At 37.3% G+C, this 23,161-nt stretch overlaps 1 protein-coding gene, 1 long non-coding RNA gene and 1 other non-coding gene across 13 annotated transcripts in view; 1 reads left to right on the forward strand and 2 right to left on the reverse strand.

Moving 5' to 3' along the window:
• LOC105092706 (uncharacterized) overlaps positions 1-6,745 on the reverse strand; it is a 41,459-nt gene extending 34,714 nt beyond the window's left edge. For 5 of the 10 annotated variants that reach the window (XR_010377531.1, XR_010377525.1, XR_010377529.1 and 2 more), the window contains exon 1: positions 6,551-6,745. This is a non-coding gene — a long non-coding RNA (uncharacterized LOC105092706). The remainder of the gene's footprint in view (positions 1-6,550) is intronic. The other 5 variants (XR_010377530.1, XR_010377533.1, XR_010377524.1 and 2 more) reach the window with 2 other exon arrangements.
• On the reverse strand, positions 5,663-5,787 carry LOC116148271 (U6atac minor spliceosomal RNA). The gene has a single exon (XR_004131788.1). It is a non-coding gene; the product is annotated as a U6atac minor spliceosomal RNA (small nuclear RNA).
• A 124-nt stretch (positions 6,746-6,869) lies between the features above and the next one.
• NUF2 (NUF2 component of NDC80 kinetochore complex) overlaps positions 6,870-23,161 on the forward strand; it is a 28,085-nt gene continuing 11,793 nt past the window's right edge. The window contains exons 1-9 of one of the 2 annotated variants that reach the window (XM_010984431.3): positions 6,870-6,990; positions 10,337-10,479; positions 11,676-11,750; positions 12,656-12,732; positions 13,240-13,301; positions 19,331-19,428; positions 20,602-20,675; positions 22,030-22,126; positions 23,025-23,087. In XM_010984431.3, the coding sequence (XP_010982733.3) occupies positions 10,357-10,479; positions 11,676-11,750; positions 12,656-12,732; positions 13,240-13,301; positions 19,331-19,428; positions 20,602-20,675; positions 22,030-22,126; positions 23,025-23,087 (669 nt within the window). In that variant the 5' untranslated portion in view covers positions 6,870-6,990; positions 10,337-10,356. Of the gene's footprint in view, positions 6,995-10,336; positions 10,480-11,675; positions 11,751-12,655; positions 12,733-13,239; positions 13,302-19,330; positions 19,429-20,601; positions 20,676-22,029; positions 22,127-23,024; positions 23,088-23,161 lie in introns of both variants that reach the window. The other variant, XM_010984430.3, reaches the window with a different exon arrangement.

Genomic DNA, 23,161 nt, shown 5'->3' on the forward strand with positions numbered 1-23,161 from the left:
TTTGGCTTCAAACTAAAAATTTCCTCTGAATCCAAAACAAAGATTCTGTTTAAAGTACTGCAAATGCATAGCCTAGTTCCCAAATCCACTAATAAAGATGACACAGCTGAGGAATGAAGTAAATTAACAGGTCTGGAATGATTAAAAGGTAATAAAAAGCAGACAGCTACTTTGAATTCAATTGTTTATCTTCTTAAGCCTGAACTCTAATATATATATTAAAGTCAATAAATTTAGAATCTAATTTTTTCCACCTAGAACATTGTGTTCTGTTTATCACTCTAATTCTGTTTACTTATGTAAAAAGAAAATGAAATAAAACTTGCAAATTGTGTAAGGTTAACATTAACACAACAGCACCACCTAGTGACTATGCTATGCAAACAAAAATGTTACTAGAGTTAACACTTTGAATATTAGTGCATTTTCAGTATACCTATAACCCCAACCTTTTAAATAAAATTATACACTAAAATACTAATTCACAAGTATATAAAAGCACTGTGACTTCTTCATTCATAATTAACTACAGTTAATGATGTGCAAAGAATATCCCACCACTTGTAAATAAAGGGTTCTGCATATTAGATATTACTTGTAATGTTGGCAAGCTACAAATGTTAGCAGTCAGGTCAAAGAGACACACTGTTTCCTCTCATCTGAAATGTCAGGCAGATGTAAAACTATGAAACTCCTTTGCTTTAGAAGGTTTTATCTACACTTCACAATACATAGTTTCAAAGATTTTCTTCCTGATGCCCTTAATATACTAGTATATGTTCATAATTTCACTTCAGCCTGTATTTCCATTCATGGTTAGTGATTATTTTTAAGACATGAATAAATATTAACTGTTTGTGTAAGTGAGCTGAACAGTGGCATCAATGATACAACCATAAAGCCTGTAAACCAATCAATAATGTGATGTGGTCAAAAAATGCTGGTGTGTTCTCAGATAGCATTAATCTTCTACTCTATACCAATCAGATCATAGTTAGAGTATTGTTTTCAGTTTGAAGTTAATACAGATTGAATACTTTTTTTCTCATCTCTTTATTTTTTCACAGGAAATGGAAGTACATAAGAGAAAAGTATGAAGAACCAAAGTATATCCAATAAAATCTTCTCACTCTGACCCCCTGATTCCCTCCTCAGAGGCTCCTACTATTACTCATTTCTCCTGTTAGATGTACCATGTTTTAAAAGTAGGAGTTCAGTTTGATAACAAACACTGACTGGGTGCCCAGTTTGTGCCGGACACAGTGTTAGGTGCTAGGAAATCAAGCCAGTAAGAACTGGCCCTGTGTAGCAGTGAAGACAGACACAAAACAGATCATTTCGATAAAACATAGACTTTTATTTTTTTAAGTGTACTAAGAACACACCTCATCTCTTCCAGCTGCGTTGTGTCTGTCATCTTCATGTCTCTCTCCCGCAGGCATCTTGAGCTAGACCTGCCCAAAACTCAATCACCAGTCGCCTCCCCAAACGAGGTCACCTCTGTATTACCTAACTCAGAGACGGGCATCCCACTTATCCAGGTGCTCAAGCCAGAGAACTCTCACTCAGCAGATACTTACCAAGCATCTACAGTGTCTAAGGACTTGGAGGCTGTGGGCATCTCATAGCCAACAGGGTCTTTCCTGACTTCACTAACATTTGCTTATGGAATTCTATCCTTGGCTTCTCTCACCTCTGCCCTCCCAATTCAGTCGTCAAGTCCTGCCACTTCTGGTTTCTGAATTCCTCTGGGATCTATTTCCATCCGCACTGGCAATACCCCGGTACGGGCTGCCATCTTCTCTTCCCAGCATTATGACAGTGATGTTCTAACTGGTTTTCCTCTCACTAGTCTTGCCACTCTTCAATTCCACTTTCTGAAGGTAGCCAGAATCACCATCTAAAATACAAACCTAATCATGTTGAAACCCTTCAAACTTACAACTATGTTTAGGAAGAAATCCAAACTCCTTAATATAACTAACTAGTAACGCTCCTCACTACATGGTGCCTGTGTACCTCCCCAGCCCTGCGTCCGGACTGTGCTCTCCTCTCACGTCTGGGCTTCACAGGAACCATTCCCTCTACTTTCTCCTCCACCCTTTAACCTAGTCAGTTCCTAGCTGTCCTCCAGCATGGAGCCACTCAGACTCAACAGCAGTTTTTTTTTTAATTACTTGTCTCCCTTCCCTATGAAAATATAAGCTCTATCAGGTCAATTATTAGATAGATTTTTACCACACTTGTTTGTTCACTATTATATTTCAGGTCTGGCACAAAATAAGAGGCTCAATAAATATTTTTTGAATGAATAAATCAATGTCTAGAAAGCCAGAAGGAAAGTCAACTAGTTCAGACCATGGAATAGAGAAAGGCATCTGAAAAAAAAAAAAAAAAAAGAGTCAAGCAAAGAAAATCAAGACAGTCCAGGCAGAGTCAACAAAAGTAAGAAAAGGTCTAAAAGTGTAAAACAGCCTCATGAATGGGAAGTGGGTGTGATGGGAGATGACAGTGGTAACATAAACAGTGCCAAGATCATGGAGGTCCTAGAATGCAGGCTATGAAGCTGGACTTTATCTAGGAGGTGATGAGGGAAGGGGTTGTAGAAGTTTAAGACCAGTGAAATGGTCAGATTTACATTAGGACTGATCATTTGAGCTGCTACTAAGAAGAAATTGGGGGATGTAGGTAGGGGTCATAAGGCTGGAGATAGCAGTGAGATAGACTGGTAGTCAAATGAAAGCAAGGAACAAATTAGAATCTCGAAGGCTCGAGATTCCTTCCAAATGGATCTATCTAGTAGGCAAGGAAATTAAAGACTGAATCTTAAGAAAGAGGGCAGGGATATCAGTAATTTGAGGATCCTTGAGCAAATAGATTAATAAGACAATGAGAGAGGGTGGTATTCCAAAGGAGAAGATTTATGCAAACAGAGAGAAAAACCAAAAACCAAAACCAAACCCTAAAGTTGAAACATATTTATTTACAGGGCAGGCAGAGAAAGAGTTCCCTAAGAAGCATGAGACAGGCAGAAGAAACAGGAGAGAAGCAAAGGGAGTTGGGTTTAAGAAAGGTCTGATTAATGGTGTCAAATGTAGCAGAGAGGTCTAGAAAGGGAAGCGCTGAGCAATAAAACAGTGGAGAAGGCACTTTTCATCTTCTGAGATAGATAAGAAAGAGGGAGATAAATGTGGCGGTAAGGGAAATGGGTAGGCAGGAGGTTAAGGTGTATGTTGTGTGATGGCTTGAATTTTCTCAGTTACCACGGAACATGGTTGCTGGGAATGTCTGTGGCCCCTAGGAAATCTCTGTATTCAAATGAGTGGATGCTTGACGGCACGGAGGGAGTAGTACCCAATCTCAGTACTTCACCCACTCCTACCACACTAGACCAAGTGAATCAACTTTTCATCCTTACTGACTCACTAAAAGCAAAGCAGAAACAACTATTTGGAAATCCTGTCACTTAAAAAAAGGCTTTTAAATTTTAACCAAAAGTACTTGCTACTACAGGAGCACCACTGGAATTAAAGTCCTAGTTGCAGGCTGCCATGGTCTCACTGAGCATCCCACCTTGTCACTCAAGGTCTGCTCAGTCCGTACAGGCCTGACATCCAGCCTCTAAAGTGTAGTCTAGAAATGGAACATGGAATTTAAATTAGGAAAGGAACGGGCATAAAAATTGCAAACGCATGTGCATGTTAAGTGTTTGAAAAATACCTTTCAGACTACTCTGGCCACCTGCTGATAAGGAGAGAAGCTGAGGTTGAGGAAGGAGATAGTTTTGAGAAATCACTGAAAGTTGTAAGACAGGGAAACGACAATTGGTAAAGGATTGTCAAGAACTGGGGTGAGCTGAAGCTATAGGCCAAGACCTGTTGTATTGTCACCTTGTGTTATTTTCTTCAGGGTGTCCAGCTGGGGATTTATGGGTTTTGACAGGCACCTGGGTCAGAGGCAAGGGACACGGGGAGTTTCGATATTGATAAACCATGTAGTCTAGGCTGGAAAGGGAGGTAGTGGCAGGAGGGCTGACAGGGAAAATGAAATATAAGACCAGATACAGAGCAAGTGAGGGTTTATAGGTATAAGAAAAAAAGATGCTACAGTTACGAGGAATGCTAGAGTCTAACTTTCTGCTGCAGGTAATGTCTTTATGGATGATGACAAAACTCTAGAAAGTCTAGGCTGAGATTTCTGGATTCCTGACGCCCTGTCCTCCACCTCACAATGACCAGTAACAGACACCTGAATTTTGAAAAATCAGATCTACCCTTGTAATGGAGATACGTTGAATAAATACCCATTAGTTTTTTTCCTTAATTTTAATTTTATTGTAACTATCAATTTGCCATATCCACAGTAAAATTACACCCTCAATAAGCAATTATTATATTGTAGATACAGTCATCCTGATCTTCCTTCACCTCACTGTTCTCTCTATATGTGGTCCATTCTATTCTTGGTTTACATATGGGCCACGCTCTCCTTATCTGGACTCTTAACGATGGTTCAGACATTTATTGAGCACTCACCACTTGCCAGATATATACTACCAGGAAAGTGTGTACATAATAATCGTCAAGATAACAGCTAACACGTACCATGTGCTCACAATTCTGCCAGACACTTTACACGAATGAATCCATTTAATCTTCATGACACCCTATAAATCAGGTATTATCGCTATTTTAAAGATGCACAAACCAGTTTAGTTAGGTTAAACAACTTGCCTGAGTCCAGATAGAGAGTAAGCAGTGTGATGAGGGATTTAAACTCAGCTCTTTCTGACTCAAGAGCTAAGCTCTCAACCATTATTTTCCCTGATTCTAAGAAGATACAGCCTAATGGAGTATGCGCATATACAAGTTATCAGTTTGATCTGGTAAGTGTCAAGGAAAAAGGTCTTTTTTCTCTCCTTTCCTCACTGACTCAGTATTAAAAAAAGATTCTGACTTTGAGAATTACATCAGTGACTGGACATAGAAAAGGAAAAAGAAAGCCCTAAACTACTAGATACGAAACATATTTTTATTTTGAATCGGTATAAATTTCTATATCAATAGGTATAGATTTCACTCCCCACAACAAAGAATTTATGTCTTTTAAAGTATAGTCATTATTTTTTTTCAGCGAAGACAGGAGTTATGTTTTATTCACGAATGTGTTGCACAGTACACAGTACTGTGTTTGATACAATAAATACTTTTGATTGATTGACTACATGAGTAAATGAGTGACGATTACAGTTAACAAGTGCTACAGACGGCTACAAAGGAAATGGGTTAATATTGGCTGGAGTTACTGTAGAGGGCTTTGTGTAAGGGCTAACTTTCTATTTTTTTATTTTATTTCATTTCATTTTTATTTTTATTTGAAGTGCTGTCAGTTACAATGTGTCAATTTCTGGTGCACAGCACAATGTCTCATACATATACATACATAAAATTGCTTTCATATTCTTTTTTATTATAGGTTACCACAAGACACTGAATATAGTTTCCTGTGCTAAACAGAAGAAATCTGTTTTTTCATCTATTTTATATATAGTAGTTAGTATCTGCACATCTCGAACTTCCAACTTATATAGTAGTTAGTATCTGTACATCTCGAACTTCCAATTTATCCCTTCCCACCCTCTCTTCCCTGGTAACCATAAGTTTAAAAATGATGGTTAGATGCCACAAAGTAGGTGGCAATGCCTTAGCGCGGCATGCATGTTGTCAGGCCCAAGGGCTTCTTTCATCCTCCTCAAGGGGAGTGCAAACGTTCTCTCCTTTCATACACGTGTCTACTTACAATGCAATCTTCTTAGCATTATTTTTCACTTGATTCGGTCCAGACTTCCCACCCAATACATCAGCCTTACTAGATGATACTGTACCCTGTAATCCGATGCAAGTCCTATTATGGCCTCAAGTGCCCCAAGCCATAATAAAACTAAATGGCTTTTCCCCCTGACAACTAGGTTAGTCTAATATTCTGCTGCAAGACCCTGATTTGTCATCATGCATGTATGAGGTGCCCCTCATTCATGCATTATCTGAGTTCAACTCACTTGGGGACAATTGCAAGTCTCGAGAACAGTTCAGTGTTAGGAAGGACTGGGAGCGTCTGGCTCCTGAGGAGGGATGAATCGAGGGAGGATGAAGCTAAGACCAGGAGACCTGGATCCTACCCTGGACAGTGCCATTACTGTACAGCTGGCAACATATCACTTCTGAGCCCGTTTCCTTGCCTGTATAAATGAAAGGATTTGACCAGATGAACCGTTAGGTTGCTCCCACCTCTTGGAGTTGTGCTTACCAACGCTGAATCAGATGATATGTCCAAATCCGCGTTATGCTACTTGTGAACTACTGTGCACAGGTTTGGCCCGGTTGCATAATCTCCCTGATTTAATCCTTCATTTGGTAATAGTATCTATTAGTCTCCTCACCCTTTTTAATGAAGCTCAACTGAGATAACGCTTATAAGCATCTAACACAGATGCTCACGCTCAGTGCTCAAAAAATATCTGCATTATTATTACTCTGAGACTCTGACTTACCCTGCCCCATCGAGAGCTCCCAGTCCTCTTTCCCTCGTCAACTTGAGCTTAGCTCAAGTCTCCAGAAACGCTCCATTTGCTTTTGCACTTCAACACGGACCCGGAAAGTGCTCCAAGGGGGCTCAGGGAACTCCATAGCAACCCCGGGCTCCTCCCCCAAACTGCGGCGCCCCCACTTCCTGTGGAATCGAGGTCCGACTAGACGCCAAGTCCACGAAAAGTGGTTCCGCCTGGAGCAACTCCGGCAAAAACCGCCTAGAGTCTATTGAGCCCAACCGGCATCCGGCGAGGCCGGCAGGAAGTGGGCGGGGAGAGACGGGGCGGGACTTCCAGTTGGAGGCGGCAGGTTTGAAAAGTGACAACGGTCGGTGTTCTCTGAGTCTTGACTTCGCCTGAAGCTGCTCGGCGGTCTCGCCGCCCTCCCGTGGGCGGCTGCTGTGGTAGGTGAGCGCTGACAGACCCTGGCGGACGGAAGGAGGGAGACCGAGTGCGCCTTCTCGCTCCGGAGGGGTCGGCCGGGACCCGGACGCCGGGCCCGGCAGGGTTTTCGTTGGGCGCAGCGCCGGGGAGGAGGCTGGGGAAGCGAGCCCCTGGGAGGTGGGGGCGAGCTCAGAGGTCCTTTTCATTGGATTTTAGTCCACAAAGCAACCTTAGCTCAGTTCCTACAGAACTAATGGGTGTTGTCCGGTACAGCGTAGATTGTGGGAGAAGAAATTTCAGCTGAGGCTGGCCAGTTAAAACTTGCATTTATATATACTATAACTCAGTTACTTGGTAGATAGTGGGGTTGCAGATGCTGGTCAGCTTTATGCAAATCTTCGTTGCTCAGACATCGCTTAACCAAAGCCAAAGCCAAGAATCAAAAGGCAAAAATGTCATACTAAGTCCAAAAGTCAGAGGAAGAGAGCGATGTATGTGTGGCGCTATGCGTGCGTAGCACGATCATTTCCCCTGAACGAATTCAGAAAACTTTTTACTTAAGTTTTTGAAATTGGGCGTCTTTTCGGTTTGTTTTTGTTTAACCTCTGCTTCCTAGGATTTTGATTTCCCCTGTTTAGTTTATTGTAGCAAAACGAAGTGCCTACAGTTTAACAAGTGTTTTTTCAATACCTACTGTGTGCAGGATCCTGGTGGTGCAAATAAATGAGAAACCGAAGGGGTAATTAGCAGTAAATGCCTGTTACTTGGTAGGCAGTCTGAGGGTCACTTTACATATATTAGTTCATTTATATACTTTATCTCGCCAAGGAGCTCGGACTGTGTATTGGAAGGCCTCTCTCCCCCTCCTTCCCACATCTCCCCCTCTGTCCTTTAACCTCCGTCTCCTCTCTGTTCCACTCTCCCTTCCTCTCCACACACACGTGAATTAATTGGAACCGAGATTGTACTGTCAAAGAAAGAGAAACTGGATATGGGAGATGATTCCAAAAGGGAAATTTGGGAAACGTCTTGGAGGAGACTAACTTGGAGCAGAAAATTTATTAAGTTATTAAACCGTGGAAGGTTTTAGAAACCGAGCAGAAAAACTTGAATTTGATGTGACGGGAAGAGCAAGTAATTAAAGTATTTTTGTAAAGATGTTACATGATGCATTTGGTGTTTTATACGGATTAATTTGATAGCAGAGCATGCAAGACTTTAAGAAGAGAGGGATGTGCAATAATAACTTATGAAGATATTTTATGTGTCTTTATCATGATAGAGGTATCTGATCCAGATATAGCTTCTTTTGGAAATTTGACTTTTTCTGCAGCCTTTCTTTGGGCAAGTCTTTTTATCAAAGACTTTTAAATCTTTGACTTAGGTGAAAATATAGAATGCATATTTATGTTACAAAGAACATATATAAGGTGTCAGAATCTGGATTCAAAAAGATTCTGGCTGTAGAATGAGAACTTAGAATTACAGAATTCAGTAATAGGAAATGCAAATCCTTGCTAAAGGTTCATATCATCAATTATGAAAGAAGAACATGGAGAAGTCCTGGCTTGATATCATATCACTGGGCTACACTGAAGAAGTTCTGGAAGTTTCAGTCGATCACATATGTATATTTGTCAGTGTTACCGTAGCACGGGATCGACAATGACCATTGCCAACTGTATTAATATTCTGCCCTAGGCAGACCCTGTCTGGAGTGTTGTGTTCAATTTGAGCATTACATTTTAAGAATATATTGACAAAAAAGTTTTAGAAGAAAGTGGGTGGAATGGGGGGGTAGAGTATAACAAGGTCGTATGAAGAGTGGCTATTAAATTATACACACCTTAGACAAGAGAGGGCTAAATAAATGTGATGGCTTTTTCACGTTTTTGAAAGTGGAGTCATGTAAACGGGGATTAATATAGTCTATGTAGTTGCCATGACTAGAAAAAGGACGAGTAGGTAAGGGTTACAGTAAACAGATTTCTACACAGTATGAGGAAGAGCTAACTGATTATTAGAGCCATACGAAGGTAGAAAAAAGTGTCACCTTGAGACTTAGTGAATTCTGTGATGTTTGTAAGTGTTCAAGCAGAACTGGGAAGTTACTTGTTAATCATCTTTTAGAATGGCTTCCAACATTTGTCAGAGTTTAGGCAAGTAGCTGAAGTTGCTTTTTAATCCTAACATATTAGGAGCCTAAAGAAATAGATCTCCAGAATTGTGGGTCATTTCGGTTTGTTTGCAAAATTGAATAAATTCACATTGGATTCCTGGGATCCCACTGCTTCCCTAGGGAGTAGGGGACCCGTAGGTGATAAACCAAGTGTTGTTAGCTGAGTGGCTTCTACTGCTGCTGCTTCTTCTGTTACTACTGCTATTCTGCTGGGAACAGCTAAAGATAGGAAGAAAACGAAAGTGTCTTAACTCACCGGGAGCTCACAGTGTAGTGCCAGAGTTCTGTAAACATTATCACAATGCACTGTGGCAAGTATTATAACAGAGTCCAGTGCTAGTCTAGGGTGGGATTTCCTAACCTCAGCATTATTGACATTTTGAACTGAATAATTCTTTGGTGTTGGGTGTCTGGCGTACTGGCGTATGCATTGCAGGATGTTTAGCAGCATGTTGGGTCTGCTCCCACTGGATTCCAGTAGCATCCGCCTCTAGTATGACAACCCAAGGGGTCTCCAATGTGAGAACTGCTGCTCCAGGGGAATACAGGTGGGACTATCTCACTGTCTGAGGATGTTAGGGGAAGTGGTTTCTTGTTTTATTTATTTATTTTTTAAGTTCTCTCTCTGGTGATTGGAATTCCTGCCAATTACAACTATTCTATTCTTACTCTTATTTTTTTTCTGTTCTTACTTACATCTGAAACCTTATTCATCATCTCACTATGTGTACATTGAGTAGAATGTCAGAGTACAGTTTTATTATTTGCCCTATATTGCTATTGTTTGTATATAGATTCTGCTGATAGTGTTGCCTATATATCTTGCTTTGAGGATTAATTCTCAGGATAGATCTTATTATTAAACTCTGTGTCTCCCAAATTTAAAAAAGAGAAGCATGGTTCATTTCTGTTCAACCTAAGTCTTCTCCCATGTTAAGGAAAACAGCATTAGGAAAATGAGAAGATGACTGTGTTGCTTTCGACTAGAAGTTATTTCAGGAAATATGTGTGTGTATTTGTTTTTAATGTTACCTTACTAGGATATTTGATTATTTGATGATAGTTAACTTTACTATGAATATAGTTCAACCTTGGCTTGTTAATTTTGTCCTTAAATTTGTCAGCTTCCAGATAATGAGAATTGCTGGTTGTGCCATGTTTCTGATCTTTGTTTTTAATTCCTTCAGACTAGCAGGAGACTCCGAAGATGGAAACTTTGTCTTTCCCCAGATATAATGCAGCTGAGATTGTGGTTCATATTCGAAACAAAATCTTAACAGGAGCTGATGGTAAAAACCTCTCCAAGAATGATCTTTCTCCAAATCCCAGGGTAACATGCTGTTGTGTTTGTCTGTGGTTGATGTTATTTGAAAAGAAATTAAACTACTAGGTCTATAGCATGTGGGGATGGGACTGTATTTTACTATTTGACATAGGCTAGCGATTTTAATCCAGAGAAAATCTCTCACCTAGTGTAATTTAAAAATAACATTAAGTTTTTATGTGGGGCAGCTTCTACATTCACATTAGGGATTCAAATCTTTAATATAGTTGTTTTCTTCAAAAAAAAAAGGCTTCTAAACCATAGACATATTAAAATATATTAAATTTTTTTATTATTATTGGAGTAGTGGTCTGAGGGCACCATTTATTGGTACAGCATAAAGAAACTTACTCTAGGTGGTTTCCAATCACAAAAGTGCTTACAGTCTTCTTTGGAAGCTTATAGACTAATTTTCTTGCATTATGTCCCAAGGGAGAATTGACTTGTTTTGACAGACATTGTTCTTTATATCTTTAGTTATTAAATGCAAAAATGAACTATTTATGTGTCACAGAAAATCCCAAAGTCTCCTTCCAGTTTCCTGTGTTCATTTTGAAGTGGTAACATAATAAAACATGTTTAGTGATGTAGAACTAAAACTTTTTGATCTCAGTGCCTCTTTAAGTTTTAAAATGGAATAACATCAGACTAAAGAAGCTTGTATACAAATCAGAAGAGGTTCTGTGGGCTAGTATTAGGGAATCACTGATTTAGAAGATAAAACTTAAAAATCTCCTATTATCCTATTAAATTTAAACCTCCTGGGTCATAGTATTCACTTAAACTTTAACATCTAACTCATCTTAACCTTAACATCTGAGGCATCAAACAAGGTTTCCCAAGATCTTTTTTAAAAAAGTACACCTTCAGTGTGCCATTTTTGCCACATGCCTGACAACGTGTTTTGAAAGACTAACTCTTTTTCCATTTCCCAATGTGGATGGATTACCTGGATTGGGTTTGAATATACTTGCTATCATTCGTCTGTAAGCTTAAACAACTGATCTCATTGGCTATTTATTACATATGATCAAGCTGATAAGTATACAAGTTGCTTCAGAATTTGGAAAAATTAGGAAGTACTTCAAGGGAAGTGGAGTAATTTTGTCACCCTTTTCTTCTTTGCGTCCGTTGCCTGCAGTGCTGGACACTAGTGGTGGTAGTGATGCAGCAGAGTGTTAAAAGTTATTTTTCTCTTGCAGCCTGAAGTCTTGCACATGATCTACATGAGAGCTTTACAAATAGTATATGGAATTCGACTGGAGCATTTTTACATGGTGGGTTTCAGATGAGGAACAGAATGTTCTTTTGCTGCGTTTCTCCTGCTCACATTGTGTACTGTTTTCAGGACAGGAAGTTCTTGACTTCACTTTTCACAAAATCAAAGGCTTATATAAAATTAATGTCACTTATAAGAGAATCTTGGGCATAATAAAGGTATACGTTGATAGCTTTAGTAAGAAGAAAACTATAGTAAAAGAGACAAATTACTGATGCTATGCAGTTATTCGCAGATTTATAGGTTTGTCCACATAGGCTGTAATAAGCAACAGCAAAGTTTTCACAGATACTGTTCTCTTCTCAGAATGGACCCCAAATTAGAGTAGGAGATGTGCACTGAGATTAAAACAGTTGAAATAAAGCAGTTGAGCTTTTAGCAAACTAAGTATTTCTAGGAGGAAGATCATTTTCTTAATCTTTTTTTTGCTAAAATCAGGGCATCATCTGAAGATGCACTGGAAGTGTAATATCTGTAGAATCTCACCAATATTACATATTATTTAAAAATCAAAGGCTTTGCTACTTATTTGCTGTGAAACCTTGCTAAGTTAATTTCTTGGTCTATAAAATAGGGGTAGTACTCTGTCTTAGCGTTGATATAAAAATGAAGAGAACATATTTAAAACGCTTAGCATAGTACCTGATATTTAGTAAATGCTAACCATTATCCCTTTAGTTTTTCACTCATTTAAAAAGTCTTTATTGAGCACCCACTGTGAACCTAGCATTATTAATATTAATGACAACTCTATAGTTTTGTGCTAGGATCTGTGTTGTTTGTTTTTATATTGATAAGTTAATACATTTTGATTTTAATCTATGACTAAGGTTTTTTGAGGTTGAAGATTTTTCTTTTTTCTGATCAATGTCTAACTTGGATTTTGTGATTTATTACATGTAGATGCCAGTGAACTCTGAAGTCATGTACCCACACATAATGGAAGGCTTCTTACCAGTCAGCAATTTGTTTATTCATCTGTGAGTAGAGTCATGATTTTCTTTGTTCACTTTTGTATTTACATTACATTAAGCTTTCTTAATAATGTAATTTTCTTTGGGAAGGAGTTTCTACCATTTTTCTTTCCACTCTATTCCATAAATATTCAAAATTATACATTGTCAGCAAACATACCTGCGTTCACCTGTGGCACTTTCAATTCTGCTTTCTATTGATATATTAAGAAGTTGTGAGTTAAAACTGTTGGAGGGTTTTACATTCTTGAAGAGTCCTAGTACCTCCAAGAGTGTGTGTTGTTTACTAGAATCTGTAACTATACGTTGGTATTAGATGAATACTTGTATAATACACAGAAAGACCAGATTTTAGTGATATAGGATTATGTATTGTCATAGACTTCTGACTTGGTCCTTTGACATTGAGAAATATATCCAGAAATGTTCTTGAAAATAAAACGTTTATGTCCTTTGGCTTTGTAGTAATTCACAATACACTTCTCAATATTCTTCCTCCGTTTCATCTTCAAGGGACTCGTTTCTGCCCATCTGCCGGGTGAATGACTTTGAGATTGCTGATATTCTGTATCCAAGTAAGTGAGAATTTAAAAGGAATTTTAATGTTTAGTTTCAATCTAACATTTTACCTTTCCATCAATAAATGTTTAAAAAAAAAAGACTTCAAAGAAATTGGATCTAGAAAGTGTATCTAATCCTCAAGGATGTTTTTTTTTTATATCCTATTATTGGAACTTTTTTCCTTTGTAAAGCCACAGAAAAGCTGTTTTTCTGATTGGTTTTTCTTAACTCCTTACACTGGAAAAATTCCCTGTAAATCAGAATATGAATACAAATAATACACAAGCTTGGTGTTTCATAGTTGGATAGTGGCTTCATCATACCACTTTTATCAAATGTAATAATTACTTTTTACCATGAAGAAAATACCTTTTAGCGCTGATAATAGTCACGTTATCTTAAAATGTAAAATTCTCCTAACTTTGTGTCAATTAATTCGTTTGACTGATTCATTTGATATTTGTACGTCAGATTATTTCATGTTGCAAGATACTTGTTGTGCTATTTAAAAATTTGTTTTTTATCCTCTTTTGGATCTCCTGCTTTTGTTGTTGTTGTTGTTTATTGTCATATAATTTACTCAAAATGAAAGTTCACTGATTTTAAATGCATAGTTGAATAAATCTTAACAAATGTATGTAGTTGTATAACCACGGCCACATCGTGATCCCCGAACGTTCCCCCATAACTCTTCATAGTCAGTTACCTTTGGTGATCTCCTTTTACCTGCAGCCACTGATCTGCTTTCTATCACGGTAATTTTTTGACTTCTCAGAACTTCATGTAAATGAAATCACACAGTCCTTAGTCTTTTGTGTCTGGCTTCTTAACTTAGCATAAGGCCTTTTGAGATTTGTCTGTTATTGCATTTATTAATACTTAATTTCTTTCACTTTGGAGTAGTATTCTGTTGTAAGTATATACCACAATTTGTTAATCCATTGTCCAGTTGAAAGACATTTGAATTGTTTCCATTTTTTGACCATGATGAACAAAGTTGTTGTGAACATTAACACACAAATCTTTCTATGTATACGTGTTTTCATTTCTCTGGGTAAATATTAGAAGTAGAAATGCTGGTTCATGTAGTAAGTACATGCTTAATTTCTTGAAAAACTGCCAAATTCTTTTTCAAAGTGGCTATATCATAAAGTGCCTGCATTATTACCCGCAGTATGCGATAGTTTCAATTGCTCGACATCCTCCCTGGACTTGATATTGTAAGGTTTAATTTAAGACATGCTAGAGGCTGTCTAGGTGTGTCTCACGATTTTAATTTATATTTCCCTGATGACTAGATAACAATGAGCATATTTTCATATGCTTATTTGCTATCCATATATCTTAGATGAAGTGTATATTTGAATCATTTGCCTACTTTTTAAAAATTGAATTGTCTTATTGAGTTGGAAGCCTTCTTCAGATATTTTGGAAACAAGTAGTTTATCAGATACATGTTATGTAAATATTTTCTGTTAGTCTGTTACTTGCCTTTTCAATTTCATAACTGTCTTTTCAAAAACAAAATATATTTAATTTTAAGGATTCTAGTTGATCAACTTTTTTCTTCTATCATTCATGAAACTATTTTTTTTGTTTTATTTTATCAAGGAATCTTGTCCTCAAGGACAAGATTTACTCTTATATTTTGCTATACGCATATCGTAGTTTCAGCTTTTATTATTTAGTGCTTGAATTTTTACATGTCATTTAAGGTTCTTTTTTTTTTTAATGCATATGGTTATCAAATTATTCTAGGGCCACTCCTTGAAAAGATTATCATCCATTCCCCGTTGAATTACCTTGGCACTTTTTGTCAAAAGTAATTAATCAACCACTACACATCTATTAGAATGGCAAAAATCCAAAACACGGACAGTACAGAATGCTAATAAGGATATGGAGCAACGGGAACTCTCATTCATTGCTGGTGGGAGTGCAGAATGATACAGCTACCTCAGAAGGCGGTTTGTCAGTTTCTTACAAAACTAAATGTTTTCTTACTGTACAATCCAATAGTCATGCTCCTTGGTATTTACCCGAACATGTTGAAAGCTTATATCCACACAAAAACCTGCACACAGATCTTTATTGCAGCTTTACTCATAATTGGCAAAACTTAGAAACAACCAAGATATCCTTTCATAGATGAATGGGTAAATAAATAAGTACATCAGGGCAGTGGAATATTATTTAGTGCTATAAGGAAATGAACTATGAAGCAATGAAAAGACTTCCAGGAATCTTAAACACGTATTGCTAAGTTTAAGAAGCTGATCTGCAAAAGCTATTTACAATACCATTCCAATTATATGACAATCTGGAAAAGGCAAAACTTAGGGAGATAGTAAAAAGACCATTGTTTTCCAGGGGTTGGGGGGAGGGAAGAATGGAATGCCAGGGCCCAGAGGATTTTTAGGGCAGTGAATCTGTCTAAAATGGTGGATACATATCATTATTCATTTGTCGAAACTCATAGAAAATGCAACCTCAGGAGTGAACCCTAATGTGAACTGTGGACTTTGGGTGGTAATGATGTGTCAGTGTAGGTTCATCTTTTGTAACAAATGTACCACTCAGGTGGGGGTTGTTAATAGTGGAGTAGGCTATGCATGTATGGGGGACAGAGTATATGGAAACTCTACTTTCTGCTCAGTTTTTCTGTGAACCTAAATCTACTCTAAAAATTCTACTTTAAAAAGAGAAATATGCTCATACTCATATATATATATATACACACACACACACACACACACATATGTATGTATATATATGTGTGTGTATTTCTGGCTTCACTCTTCTGCTCCATTGATCCGTATGTCTCTTCACACCAACCATACTACCTTGATTACTTTAGCTTTATAGTAAGTCTTGAAATCAGTTGGTGTAAGTCCTATAACTTTGTTCTCTTTTTCAAAATGCTTTTAATTATCCTGATCCTTTTGCATTTCCATATAAACTTTAGAATCAACTTGGTCACTTTCATACCTGCCCCCTCCTCACCATGGAATTTTGACTGAGATTACTTTGAATGTATAGTTCACTTGAATAATTGACAGCTTGATAATATTGAGTCTTCTAATCCATGTGTATATCTCCATTTATTTAAGTTGTCTTTAATTTTTCACAATGTTTTATAATTTTCAGAGTATAAGTCTTATATACATTTTATTAAACTTATCCCTAAGTACTTCAAATTTTTAATGATATTGTACATTTCTTTAGTTGAATTTCTGATTGATTGGTTAGTGCTAGTGTAGAGAAACAATTGATTTTTATATATTGATCTCATTTCTAGTAGATTTTTTTTGTAGATTCCTTAGGGTTTTCTACATTGGCAGCCATTATTTGAGAACAAAGACTTTTCCAGTCTAGATGTATTTTGTCTTTTTCTTTCCTTCTGCAGTGGCTAGGACTTCTAGTGTAATGTTGAATTAAACTGTTGAGAGCAGGCATCATTATCTTGTTCCCAGTCTCAAGGGGAAAGCATTCTGGCTTTCATCAGTAAGGATAATGTTCGTTTATAGGGTTTCCTTAGATGGCCTTTATCAGGATAAGGAACTTCTATTCCTAGTTGTGTCATGAATGGGTGTTGACTTCTGTTAAATTCTGTTTTTGCATTTAGTGGGAAAATCATGTGGTTTTCTCTTTTTCGGTCTAGTGGATTATGTTTGATTTTTGAATGTTAAACCAATTTTGTTGTATTCAGTATGAACCCCATTTGGTTATGATACATTATGTGTTTTTAATAGATTAATGGATTTGGTTTGCTAATGTTTTGTTGTGTGTTTTTTGTGATGATGTTCATGAGGGATATTGGTCTGTAATGTCACTGCAGTGACAGATTTGGATTATCAGGGTGTTGCTGACCTCTTAGGATGAGTTTAGAAAGATTTCCTCTTTCATTTCCAGGAACAGTTTTATAAAATTTGTATTTCTTAAATGTTTGGTAGAATTCACCAGTGAATCTGTGTAGGATGGTGTTTTTTTCTGTGGGAAGGTTTTAAATTAATTCATTTTAATAAATAAAGGGCTACTCTGGTTGTTTATTGCCAGAGTTCCTGAGTGAGTCTTTGTAGTTTACCTTTTTCAGCGAGTTTACCCATTTCATTTAAATGGGCAAATTTATTTACATAAAGTTGTTTATAATTTTCCTGTATCATTTTCGTAGTCTTTGGGGTCAGTAGTGATGTCCCCTTTCTGATTTTGACATTAGTAATTTGTTTCTTCACCCTTTTATTTTCCCCTGATCAGTTTGTTTTCTGTTTTATTGAGTTTGTGCTCATTGTTATTTCTTGTTATTTCATGCTTGCTTTGGGTTTGTTCTTCTCTTTTTTCTTCCAAGTTTTTTAAAGGTAGAAGCTGAGGACATCAATTTGAGACCTTCTTTCCTAATGTAAGTGTTTAGTGCTATGAATTTCCATTTTGCCCTGCTTCAGCTGCATCCCACAAACTGATTATAGATGGTTTCTTGTGTGTTTGAGTGCACGTGTGCACATGCATTTTGGATTAAAATTTAAGCTCATCTTCAGTAGGTTAGTCTATGGTCTTCTTTTGCTTCTGGGATTGAGGCCACATCCCTCCTGAGGTATGTTTAGATTTTGACAGTTATTCCAGGGTTAATATTGGCTAAAGATCACTTTTTAATCTTAATTCCTAATTTTGGTAGTTCTTGGATCACGTATATAGTTTAATTTAGACTAAAAATCCATATGGCGATAGGCCCAAGGTTCAGAATTCTCAGGGGAGATTATTTCCTCACTAGAGACAAGGCTGAGACAGTAGTAGCTTTGCCATTTCCCTGTGGTGGTATGAGAGATTTTTCTTTCTCTGATCTACCATTTCACGAAGGATGTAGCCTCTCTAGAGTCCCACTTCTTGTAGGGATCTCAACTCCAATTACCTGTGTCATGTGGGTCCAAGGCATCATCAGCTGTTTGTAAATGGAAGTTAATCATCCAGACCATTTGCTTACTCAGCCTGGAGTTACTGTCTCTTGGTTCTCTGCATGTCTGGCTGTTTTTACTAAGACTCTTTATCACAAGCTTTCAGCAGTTTGATTATAATGTGCCTTCTGAGGACTTTCTGTTTGATTTTTCCCCTTACTTAGATTTGCTCACTTCCTTGGATATGTTCATAGTTTCTATCAAATGTGGGAAATACTCAGCTATTTTATAGAAGGTTTTCATCCATTCCTTTTTTTGGACTCCAGTTACACATTTGTTGTGTCGCTTGATTTTGTCCCTCTGCTCTTGGGAACTCTGTTCATTTTTTCCCTCTGGCCTTCACTTTAGACGCTTTTGTTGCTGTGTCTTCAATTTCACTAGCCCTTTCGTCTGTAGGTCTGATCTGCTATTAAGCCTCTACAGTGTATTTTTCATTTTAGATGTTTTATTTTTCAGTTGTAAAAGTTGGATTCAGGTCTTTGTAAAACATCCTTTCTCACCTTATAATGCTGATTCTTTTTTTCTACCTTCTTGAACAAGTGGAATATATTTATAGAATATGTTTATAAAGGCTGAATCAGGAAGAGCTTTAATAAATTCTGGTTGCTTTGGTCTCTCTAAACTCTAAACTTTATCTTCATGACTCAGCAAAACCCATGAGTTCTGTTTGTGTTCTCCCTCCCTGCAGCACAACCTGAAAATTCTCGTAAGTGGTAGGCTGGTACATTAATAGGGTTCACCTCATTTATTTCTCTTGGGGACTGCTGTCATATATTGCCTGTTGTTCAGTGTCCACAGTGTGTTGCTTTATATATTTTTTTCTGGTTTTCTGGTTGTCTAAATGGGCTAGTAAATCTGGGCCCTATTGTTCTCATGGGCAAAAGTGGTTTCTATTTTTTTTTTTTTTTTTGATTATTGATGCTAAGATAATTCTGATCTTTAAGTTAGGGCAGATATCCTGCACTGTGGTTAACTGGCATACACACATTTTTATTCTATATACTATGAGCAGAATATATGGTGGGAGAAGATGAATTTTCATTTTTATGTTACATGGTTTCGAAGCTTTATTGAAAGAGCATTGCTTTCTATTTTAGAAGCAAAACGGACAAGTCGATTTTTAAGTGGCATCATCAACTTCATTCACTTCAGAGAAGCATGCCGTGAGACCTATATGGAGTTTCTTTGGCAATATGTAAGCTTCAAGTATATTGTGGGTCACATACCTGATCAGTAACATCATTTTGAACTACTAATCTGTTTTGAAATCGTTGTCACAGATACCTAATTGTTTTATGGACATTAGGATCAAATTTATATATTATATGAATTGCAGATTTTTAGTAAGCTTATCTGAGAGTGAGATTTTCTTCTTTATTTGGCATCATTAGGGAGAGGTTGGACTTTTTTGTTTTAATCTCATAGCTGAGACTCCTTTTCCTATGTTAGGAAATGCAAGAGAGGAGCATAGTGATAACCATATTTTTTTTCTTTGAAGTTTGATAGATAATGTAGTGTTCTTCAAATTATTAAGGTGTTCGAGGTTTATATTTGCTTTCTAAATAATGGCCTAATTAAGTGTTTTGTTTTGTTTATCATGCTTGCCCAGCATTGCATTATAAGATTCAGTCCAAGTAAATCACTTTCACAGATAGAAACTCATTTTGTCAACAATTTAGAGAATTTGTAAGACTATGGGTCATCTGTGTGACCTGTTCCCACCTGTCCTCAGTTTTGGGGTACCATACTTTTAGAAAAGCACCCAAGTCACACTAGAGTGCTAGGACTTAAGCAGCTGAGCTATATGGAGAACTACAGCCTTATTCAAATTACATTAAGCTTATACCCCTGAACATCACATACTCTCCAAAACTTACACTTGTCTGTGCCAGCACATACAAACACACGATTTTGCTTCGCTAATTTCTCATTTTTTAAGACACAGCTCACACATCTGTCATTTCTGTGAAACCCTCTGTGACGCTCCTTTGCCCAAGTTGGATTGGATGTCATTGTATTCAGTCCTGTAACAAGCTGTTTTGTAGTTTTATATTTGTTTTTCTGACTCTTCAAGGAGATTGAACTACTTAAGCCCAGGAATTATAAGTTAGTCCTTTCTTGGGAATTTTTCCCGGTACTTAGCATAATGCCTAACTGTGCTAAGAACTCTACATTTGTGTGTTGAGTACGTAAAGAAATTCCTAATTCACTTATGATGCCTGATTCTTTCTTAAATTTCTTAGTTCTGATGGTGAAAGTTGTAGAGTGAGTAAGCATTTCGCAGCCTGTACTGGTAGATATTTTAAAAAATACTTCACTGATTATATTGAAAAACACTAACATGGAATTATTAAAATTGCTTTAATAGAAATCTTCTGTGGACAAATTGCAGCAGTTAAATACTGCTCATCAGGAGGCGTTAATGAAATTGGAGAGACTTGAGTAAGTAGGAGGTTTACAAATAAAACAAATGCAATTTCAAAATGCAAACTGAACGTAAGTAGTATTTTACAACCTATAGTTTACTGTTTTATCTTCCTTACTAACTAGCAGAGTATGTAAGTTTACCTTTTCTGGAAAAGAAAAGCTAGTTTTTCTTCTTTCTCTTAATGCATAATGCATTCTTTGACCTTTTTGTTGTTGTTGTTGTTGTTGTTGTTGTTGTTGTTGTTGTTGTTAGCGCATTAGCCAGCGATGTTTAAAGCCATTAACTGACTCTCCCAAATTATATCTGGAGGTATTATCTTATGTACCTGAGTAATAACTGACCGGATTCTCTTTCTTCCTTCAGATCGGTTAATTCTGTTAACATTTTTATTCCTTCAACAGAGGTTTTCTTTGTTTTGTTTTGACTCAAAGGAGAAAGAATCATTTGAGGGCTATGATTTCTTGGCCTTATATATATTGATTTTGAACAGAAGAACTTTTTATCCCTTCTAATTTGTTGATGTCTTTGGGTTTATCTATTTTAGGTGAGATCTTTTTTCAGCCAGCCTTGGCGTAAATTGCCTTTAGAGACAACAGTAAGCTGAAAAGACTGGGAAAAGGAGTTAGATATTAAAATTTAACATGGTAAATTTACCATAAACCAAGTCAAAAGAGAAGTGACAGACTGGGAGAGAATATTTGCAACATATGCAGCAGAGCATTACCATCTCTAATAACAAAGCCTAGTATTCCTAATACACAGAGATCCCCTACAGACTGACAGGAAGGAAGATAACAGAAAAATGGGCAAAGGCTATAAATAGGGACTTTACAGAGGAAGAAGGGCAGATAGCTCATTAAAAACATGTAAAGACTGTTAAGCTCGCTAGCAGTTAGGAAAGTGAAAATTAAAATAACAATTCTATACTATGTTTCAAAAACTAAAGTTGAGAACGTTCATAAGGAAGAGACTAGAATGTGTGTAAGTGCTCTTGGGAAGGATTAGCAGAGCACAAGAAGTGGGTGATGCGGGAGGGGGCTGTGGGGAGAGGAGGGCCCTGGCAGAGGTGGGGAAATCAGCACTGAGAGTAAGAGTGGACTTGGGAGGGGTAGGTGTGCGCACAGATGAGTCCGTGCATAGGTTTGGTGGCAGGAAATTGAAGGAACTCATCTGATGTTTATTTTCTCTGGGTACCAGGGGCCAGTTCATCAATTTAAAATCGCTGTCATGTGGAAGGATAGGAATTCAGAAACATGAGAGCAGATGGCTTTTTTCACTTAAGTTATTGGAGGGCAGAGACTCTTTTTTTTGGCCATTCAAGGTTAAGAACCTGATGTGTGTAATTTTAATCTATTTTGCTGTGTTTAGCTCTGTTCCAGTTGAAGAGCAAGCAGAGTTCAAGCAGCTTTCAGATGACATTCAGGAGCTGCAGCAGTCGCTGAATCAAGAGTTTCGTCAAAAAACGGTATCTGTTGTTAGACACCTTAAACTTTTTCGAAAAGGTTTCTTTGTAGATGTGGAGGGTCTAAGAGCACATTACTTTCAATTATTAAAGAAATAGAGAATATCACTGTGTCCGCTTTTGCCCCTTATAATGGATATATACTTCTGTCATCCAGGTCAAACCATGATTATTTCTTTATGTTGTCGAAGTTATACGCTGTCTTGTTGACTAGAATTTTTTACGATTTTTCTGTGTCTAATCCTGATGTTTTCAAACTGTGCATTGAGGCACCCTGGATGCTGCAGCAAACCCTCAGGGGTGCTTCAGGAGATTTTAAATTTTAAAGGGAAACAAGGGCATTCAGCATTATCAGACACTGCTTCAACTTCTAGCTCGAGGAATTTCACAGTTTCAATGTTAACTCATGTTACCTTCCTTTCGTGTCTTTGTGAACCTGGGGCTTTGACATTTGCTATGATAAAAAGCAAATGTTATGTGAAAATCATCATGCAACAGGAAATGAGAATTGTCTGGGTCCAGTGATTCTAAGATTTGTGAATTTGTGCTGTGCCCAGTTTATGCAGTACATACATCCAATTGGAAGTAGTTGTGGCTGTTTAAAAATAAAATAAAAATGTTATTTTTCTTTCAGTTTGTGTGTTTTACTTTTTCAAAGGGCTGCTAAGCTGTTAAGACATAAGTCCTTGCCCAGTTGTTTGGATTTAACTACTTAACAAAGGGGCTGTTAGGTGCTTCTTTTGGCCGTAGGGTCATCACGAACAGAGAAAGTTTGAGAATATCTGGTCTAGTCCGTTTAAGTCCTCTCCTTTGTTACTTTTATTTTATGAGAAAGCATTGAGTGGCTAAATTTAAATCTGTCTTGAACCATTCTAAAGCAGCTGTTTGTTTTTTTACTTAGATAGTGCTTCAAGAGGGAAATTCCCAGAAGAAGTCAGATATTTCAGAGAAAACCAAGCGTTTGGTAAGCATCTTTTCATTTAACTAGCATTTAAGGTTTGAATCTTTTTGTGGAGGAGTATTTTAACTCTGTGTTAT

This window comes from Camelus dromedarius, chromosome 23 (assembly GCF_036321535.1).
Source record: "Camelus dromedarius isolate mCamDro1 chromosome 23, mCamDro1.pat, whole genome shotgun sequence".
Taxonomy (NCBI): Eukaryota; Metazoa; Chordata; class Mammalia; order Artiodactyla; family Camelidae; genus Camelus; species Camelus dromedarius.